Source organism: Anarrhichthys ocellatus, unplaced genomic scaffold, assembly GCF_004355925.1.
Source record: "Anarrhichthys ocellatus isolate YVR2014 unplaced genomic scaffold, GSC_Weel_1.0 scaffold24, whole genome shotgun sequence".
Lineage (NCBI taxonomy): Eukaryota > Metazoa > Chordata > Actinopteri > Perciformes > Anarhichadidae > Anarrhichthys > Anarrhichthys ocellatus.
Window position 1 is genome coordinate 5635994 of NW_022280054.1, and position 7992 is coordinate 5643985.

The 7992-nt window shown below is 40.9% G+C and overlaps 1 protein-coding gene across 3 annotated transcripts in view; it reads left to right on the forward strand.

Annotated features, from left to right (window-relative positions):
- pde2a (phosphodiesterase 2A) overlaps positions 1 to 7992 on the forward strand; it is a 135166-nt gene that overhangs the window by 114151 nt on the left and 13023 nt on the right. For all 3 annotated transcript variants that reach the window (XM_031860913.1, XM_031860914.1, XM_031860915.1), the window contains 9 exons: positions 145 to 197; positions 2770 to 2844; positions 2958 to 2999; positions 3587 to 3655; positions 3746 to 3876; positions 6417 to 6528; positions 6646 to 6685; positions 7180 to 7243; positions 7515 to 7596. In XM_031860913.1, the coding sequence (XP_031716773.1) occupies positions 145 to 197; positions 2770 to 2844; positions 2958 to 2999; positions 3587 to 3655; positions 3746 to 3876; positions 6417 to 6528; positions 6646 to 6685; positions 7180 to 7243; positions 7515 to 7596 (668 nt within the window). The remainder of the gene's footprint in view (positions 1 to 144; positions 198 to 2769; positions 2845 to 2957; positions 3000 to 3586; positions 3656 to 3745; positions 3877 to 6416; positions 6529 to 6645; positions 6686 to 7179; positions 7244 to 7514; positions 7597 to 7992) is intronic.

Below are 7992 nucleotides of genomic sequence, written 5' to 3' on the forward strand. Positions count from 1 at the left end.
CCCCCCCCCTCTTTCTCTTTCCCCTCTCTTCAAAGTCGACCCTCTCCCCCCCCCCCCCCCCCCCCGTCTTCCTTAACGCCAATCTGCCCTTGCTCCTCTCTGGTTTTTACTCCCATCACTCTCTCTCTCCCTCTTCTCTTTCAGGTGAGCTCTTTGACCTTGATGCAGCCTCTCTCCAGCTCAAAGTCATCAATTATGTAAGTGGTTGAGATCTTCCATGCTCCCTTGTGCACACGCACACTGAGTTAAAGACGAACAGTACATGCAAAACATGAAATCCTTCCCTTCTTGCAGTCATTACCGGTACCACAAGCTTTTTATCACACAATAGTCTCCCCATACTATACCCCCTCCATATATCTATGTGAGAGGCTTTCTGTAAAAAGGAGGGAGGCAGAGGGAGAGGTGTAATGATTTATTGCAGTGAGGGAAAAGCTTTAGTTGGGAGAAAAGACAGAAAGAGGAGTTATCAGCTGTACAGTATGTGCAGAAACCTGACAACAATTTAAATGCATGGAATTATTCACCGATAAAGAAACTATGAGATAGAGAGGGATAAAGCGAGAGAGGACAGAGATCTGAAGGTTATACTGCATCAAAGGGACAAAGCTACAGCTACAGAGAACCTTACTGGATGTAAGGTTCTAACATACTTACATACCTCTAAGATTCTTTTTTTATACTACTTATTGAGCTTGAAGGACTTGTTTTGAATTTTTTATAACAAGTTTTGGTAAGTCAGACTTTGTCTCCACATCAAAAATCAAGGACTTAACATTCATTGGTCATTCATAGGATTTGCTGAACATCATTTGGTCAAAATGAAACAATTTGAAAATGTAACTTGGAGTTGTTTGGACATTTTGACTTTATTCTGACATTTTAGAGAACAAACAATTAATTGATTAACCTAGAAAATAATCAGCAGAAATACCGGCAGAATTATTATTACTTGCAGCCCTAATATACGGAATATCCAAGGAGATTCAGGAGATTCAGGTATTCAAAATATATATATTATCAAACAACAGATAAGACCTTAGATTTTTATTAATGCATCATAAAGAAAAATAATGTGAAAATCTGATGTTACAAATACCCTTCCAAGCTTACGAACTAAAAGTAGTTAAAATATTGACCCTTTATCTTGAATTATTGCTGAATGAAATGAACTCTGGTGCATAATCAGAGGCTTTTTTTTCACCCTCTTTTCATTTTTCTTTAACAAGGACCTCGTTTAGCGTCAGCAGCAGTGATTTGTGTCCTCTTGCAGCAGAACACATAGATACCTTTTGATGCATGGGGACATAAACTCCTTTATGAAAATTGGTTTAAAGCAATCGGCTCCTTTTTAAAAATCAGGGTATTTTTCTGTGAAAAGGGTCAAATCTAAACAGCTATCGCCTACCTGCCCTTCCCTGCTACCTTGACTCTGCAGGACTAGTTCCATGGGGTTGAACAACACTGCAGCAGAAGTGCACCCTGCATTTAAAACGTTGGAAGTGTCGCCTCTCAACCTGAATTTGTAGTATTTTTCCTGCATCTGAAGGAAGGGGTGGTGGGGGGGGGGGTGAGAAGTTGTGATGGTGCAAAAGGCTGCAGGGGTTTTAAAATGTATTTTGAATCAGACATGATTTGTTTCGCCTTTTTATTGTTACCGTTGTAAAAGGGGGTGAGAGGGAGGAGAGGCGGGAGGAAAGGGAGCGGGAGATTGTTGCTTCTGAGGAATCGTCAGATTGTTGGGAAGTGCTTGGGGCAGCTCTCATGGGATTAACTGCATTTGGGAAAAAAAGGGGGGGGAGGGGTTTATTATTATGTGTGGGTGCAGCGACTTGCTTTGTGTGGTGTGTGATTTGTGCTGTTTGTGTGCATGTCGACTGCTTACGTGTGTGTCTGGGGGGCGGGTGTGTTGGCATCTGCTGTTGTATATATCCCTTTCCTGCTTGTTCTCTATCCAGCTCTGGATTACAGAGAAGAATGATGTGTGAGGAAACGCAGCTCTTTTGACTGTGTGTGGGTGTGTGATCATGTATATGCTTGTGTACCAACAGTATTTGTGCCATCATGCACATGTGCGTGTGTGTGTGTGTGTGTGTGTGTGTGTGTGTTCCCACCTCAGCGTGAATTTCAGTCTATGAATGAACGTTTCTCATCTCAAATAACAGCAGAAAATTGGTTGCGACTCTGCAGGTGTTGAGCACACAGCAGAGGCGCAGAGTGCACACACACACTCCTTCGTTTAGACACACACAGACACCTACAGTATATGTGACTGTGTCTCTGTGTTTATGGGATTTCATATTCAAAGAATGATCTTGAGTTAAAATCCCAGCATGTTCATGTATTTTCTGTTATATACACGGTATGAATGTTTAGATCACTTATTCAAAGATGCCCATGTGTAAAACAATGCAATATTAATGTGAATATATGACAAGAAATGTAAAGCTATAAATAAATCCTCTCTCAAAATCTAAATCTAAATTCATTCCAAATTTTATAGTGTGAGACGTTTATTTTTCTGTAAATAATAGAAATGAGTCTTTATTCACAATTTGATGCTGCTGCAGAACAATGAAGGCAACCTTGAATTCTTGCCCCACCCTAGCTAGCCCCAGTCATTTTCCACTGTCCACAGATTTCTTATCTTATCTTCACACTTCGACTTCGCTCAGGAACATCTTGAAGTGAGGCCTTAAAAACAATCTGACTGAGTCTGATAAAGAGAGCTTTTTTTGTGATTGAATTTGTGTTTGTGTTCTCCTTCAGCTGCAGCAGCAGACTCACTCGCAGTGTTGTTGTTTGCTACTGGTGTCTGAGGACAACCACCAGCTTTTCTGCCAGGTACACACACACACACACACACACACTCACAAACACACCCAAATAAATGCCATCTACCATTTTAGCAGGACTCAATTAAATAAGCCGTGACCTTTGAACTCTGTGACTTTTAGGTAGTTGGAGACAAAGTCCTGGAGGAGGAGATGAGCTTCCCGGTGAGACCAACAAATACAATAATGTATTCCCATGAAAAGTCATTTATTCATTCTGTCATTATTTGCATCTATTGGTCTGTTCGTGTTCTTTGTTCCCTGTTACGTGCATCGTGCCTTCATTCAGTCAACGTTCATTCATTCACTTGTGGTTCTTACACTAGGTGGTATACCAAGTTCTGTTTAAGGGGGGTTTGTTGGCATTTTTAATAGGGATCCTTTAACAGAGTGTAGTAGCCCAGTGTGTAGGTCTCTTTGATTGAGACAATAGAATAAACATAAGATATTAGCATTATTATTATTCATATAATAATGACATTTAACAGGCTTTCCACTACGGTGTGAATAGACCGTGTATCCCAAGCCAGATGATTTGTGAAATCTTAAGAGTAGTTAGTGTAGGACACCTTAGATTTGTGCTTTAACAAGCCAGGGGATGGACTTCTCTCAGAATAAAAAAACTTTATTTATATATTTTGGCTCTATAATAATCTCCAGGGACTCTCTCATCAATTCTGCTTTCCTCCTGTCTCTCGCCCTCATCATACATTTTTTTTTTTTATCTCTCTTCTTCTCTCTCCTCTGTTCAGCTGATGTTTGGACGCTTTGGTCAGGTTGTCGAGAAGAAGAAGTCAATTACTCTCCAAGACATCAGTGCTGTAAGGAGACATTTTCTTTCTTATCTATCCATCTATCTATTCGGCCTTTATATTAAACAGATTATTTTTTTCTGCCTCTTTTCCTCTCAGGAGGAGCGTCGGCAGCTGTCCAGCATGCTGGGCTGTGAAATCTCCTCCATGCTTTGTGTACCAGTGGCCAGCAGGGCCACCGGTCAGGTGGTGGCACTAGCTTGTGCCTTCAACAAACAGGGTGGGCAGAGGTATGTATGTATATGAAAGACCATTTTCCTTTTTGTGATCATAAGTTCACGTTGAACCATTTCATGCTGAGTAGAGTTACGGTGAAAACAGCTGTTTCAACCTCTTAGCTTACCTTTAAAATCACTATAACTTAGGGACAGATAGCTTTACTGCTGAAGTATATTTAAAATGCTGGGATGTCAGTCTGAGATGACTTGGCTTTTCCTAATTCCTGAAGCACTGACTCATGGTAGAGACAAAGATTTATCTGACAGCGGCTTACAGTAATTTTGGGATGGGTAGGCCTGATTGGTTGAGCTCAACAGCTGAGATTTGTTGAGTTTTTAGAAGTGAACAGTTTGCTGCTGTTGCCACTGAAACCAGCAGAATGTGCTGCATGCTCCCTCAGGAACGGATGCCTTCACTTTGGAGCTTGTGTCTAATCGCAGTCTGGCTGTGTGTGTGTGTGTGTGTGTGTGTATATGTGTGTGACAATGCAGATGGCTATGTGATGATCTATAGTCAGGTCATGAGTCTGACAGCGGGTGGCTTGGCTGCCTGGTTTGGCACCATGTTTTGGCATGCATTTGTCTGTGTGTGTGCGTGTGTGTGCGTGTGATACTGCCTGGAGCTATGGTGCATGCTATCTCCTGAATACAGAAGTCTGTAAAAACGTTCTCCAGCTGTGTCTGTTTGTTAAAGAAACAATGTGGTAGTGTGAGGAAAGTTTTTTTGTTTTAGTTTCTGTCTATCTATCTATCCATCCATCCATCCATCCATCCATCCATCCACCCATCTGTCAGGCAGCATGTCTCTACTTATGTTTAAGTGCTGGGAGATTAATGTGTTTTATATCTTTTTATTCCCCGAAACAGACTTCACTCATATGCTTGCACTCACATACAGTACAATCCCTCTCCTCTGCATGCTCTCTCTCCCTCTATCTCTGAAGACTAAGATAGATGAGAGGGGATCATGTCCTGTAATTTCTCCCTCTGCCAGTGGCACTGATGACAGAGCTGGCATCTGATTACCATAGTAACAGCAGCGGGATTATAGTCGCAACTGTGCACAAAATGTGATAAATCTATCCTTTGCTTCTAGCACAGTCATCCTGATTCTAGTAGAGGCATAGATCACAAAGATGCATCCCCTCATCATATAGATTGCATATTCATAAGCAGAGTTTTTTGGAACTTCTCTTGTTCACATGTTGTGACACCAGTAACAGGTCCATAACTCAGTTTTGGTGCCGGGCAGCAGATAAGAACACTACACATGATGTGAATACACAAACAAAAATAATGATCCCGCACCCCAAAAGCAGCAGTCTAAGAATGTTTAGACTTAATATTCAACATATATACAGTACAAGTTGGCAGCAATGTTAGGAAGGCCGTATTAGTTAGATGTTGGATTTATTCCTGATGCAGAGTCTCATACTGATGCTTTCTTTGCTGTGTGTGTCCAAATTATTGTCTTTGGAAATCGACTCCTGCTGGTTTTCATTCTAGCTGCAGAAATTTAGACTTCTTTCTATCTAGACTGCAAAAAACTAGCTTGTACAACAGAAAATGATTTTCCAGCCTGATTTACTAGACTGAAGAATAATAAAACTATGAACTTAATTGCCCTTAAATTGAGCTTCTCAGTGCTTTTTCTAGACTTGGGTCAAATCCTGCCTCCCTTGCTACGATAGGGAAATAAAGCCCTTGAGCAACACATCACTCAGGACATCAACAGAATAACGTGCCACTGCCCTCTGTAGGCAAAGCGAGAAAACTGCAAGCAATTACCAGCATCACACCGTGGTCACTGCAGATAATTTCATTAATCAGTCTTCATTTGCCTGCTTAATGCTGCCAAGGAGGGTGACACTCACATTCACCACCTGCAGGAAAGCAGAGTTTGATTTTGTTTGTTTTTTCACGTGATTTTAGTCAATAACTCTGCATCGTGCCTCTGTTGTAGGGCTGCAAAATAATCATTATTTTCATTATCAATTAAAACCGATAATTTCTCAATCACCCCATTTATTGTGTGATCTATATAATGCAGTGGTGGAAGAAGTCGTGAGATCTTTACATTACTTAGTAAAGTGCAAAGTAAAGAGCAGCAAAACTTGTTTTAACTGTCAAGAGTAAAAGTCCTCGTTACGCAAAATGGCTCAAGAGAGACATTTATCATATATGTTTTATTGGAATTTTATTTTTCATGAATAGTATAATTCGTAGATGTGTCATTTTAAGAGATGTATATACTGTTGTTTAGTTTAATCTATAACAATGCATATTTCATAAACTGATCATTTTTTACATATAAAATCTTTTAATTATTTCAGTTTACATTTTCAGTTTACAGTGATATAAAACAGAAAATGCAGCAAATCCTCATTATTGAGAAGCCGGAACCAGAGAATGACTTGCTTGAAAAATGATTCATCCATTCAGATCAGATTAGTTGCAGATTGATTTTTAAGACAATCAACTGTTGATTTACAATTTACCGTTTACTGTGTGTGTGTGTGTGTGTGTGTGTTATTGTGCCTTGTCCGCTGCAGACACACCGAGGCAGATGAGCATGCAATCCAGCACTGTTTCTGCTACACTTCAACGGTCCTCACTTCAACGTTGGCCTTCCAGAAAGAACAGAAACTCAAAGTGGAGTGCCAGGTATGCCGCTCTAGCCCACACACATACTCACTCATACACACACACTCTCACACATATTGCAACACAAATATGCTTGAAGTTAAAGAGCTTTTCTTGTCCACTGTTTTTTCCACACAGGCGCTTTTACAAGTGGCCAAGAATCTTTTCACACACTTGGGTAAGTTCTGCCCGTCTGTGAAGAAAGAATGTCGTAGTACAATTTGCGTTAATGGCCGATATTTAAGTGATCACCTAGTGAAACGAATGGCGCACGTAATTGAGTGAGTTATTACCAAAAATGTGATTAAACCCAGGACCATAACCGTAAAATGAGAAGGGCATTAAGCGATGGCTCCACCTCTCTATCGTCTAATTACACTGAGTCATTTAGATTCTAATCCAACAGTACGCACCAACTGCAGAATAAGTCATTGATGATTCATCGTGATTGCAGGTGCAAAGAATTGATCCGCTGGTAGAGCAAATTGCCCTCTCACTGTACCAAACCGCTGATTATAGAGGCTCTTATCATCTTGTACAGCTAATCCACAGCAACTCTCTGCATAATCTCTGTTTCCGTCTATCTGGGCTTTGCTGTTATTCGTTTAATTTCCTCTGTTTTCCCTTTTGATCCCCCCCCCCCCCCCCTCTCTCTCTCTCTAATTCTTTCAGATGATGTCTCAGTGCTGTTACAGGAAATTATAGTGGAGGCCAGGAACCTCAGTGATGCAGAGATGTAAGCCCTCTGATTCATCTTCAAAGGGATGTTTCAATGTGTGTTTGAAATAGAGTGTGTTCAGTGTGGATGTCTTTATCTCCATTTGAAAAGGCTATCTTGGCAATTTGTTCTTAACCGACTTGCCGCTTTTAATTAAAGTTGCAAAATGACCTGAGATGAAATGAGATAAAAAACATCCTAATTTTCTCTGCTTTGCTTCGCTCCCCATCAGCCCTCTAACTCGGTCTGTCTCTCTTTCTCTCTCCTTCTCTCTCCTTTCTTTCTCCAGTTGTTCAGTGTTCTTGCTGGATACCTGCAGTCATGAGTTGGTAGCGAAGGTGTTTGACGGAGGCGTGGTTAGTGATGAGGAGGTACGACACACGAGCATTCAGTTACACACACACACACACACAGAGACAGACAGATGTATGTGTCTGGAGTCTTTCCTGTGACCTTTTTGAGGAGAGATTTCATGTCTTTATTAGCGAGCTGACAGTAAAGACAGGCAGGAAACGATGGGAGAGAGAAATGGAATTACATTCAACAAAGGTCCCCATCCAGACTAGAATGCAGGACGTTGTAATTACAACGTCAGCGTCATCTCGGTTGCATTCGTTATGCTCTTGCCCCACATATCCTGTCTGACTCTGCTGTCAACAATCAATTAAATACAAGTGTAAAAGAATAATAGTGTCTCTAGATTACATAAGCAATTGTGTTTGTGTGTGTGTGTGTGTGTGTGTGTGTGTGTGTGTGTGTGTGTGTGT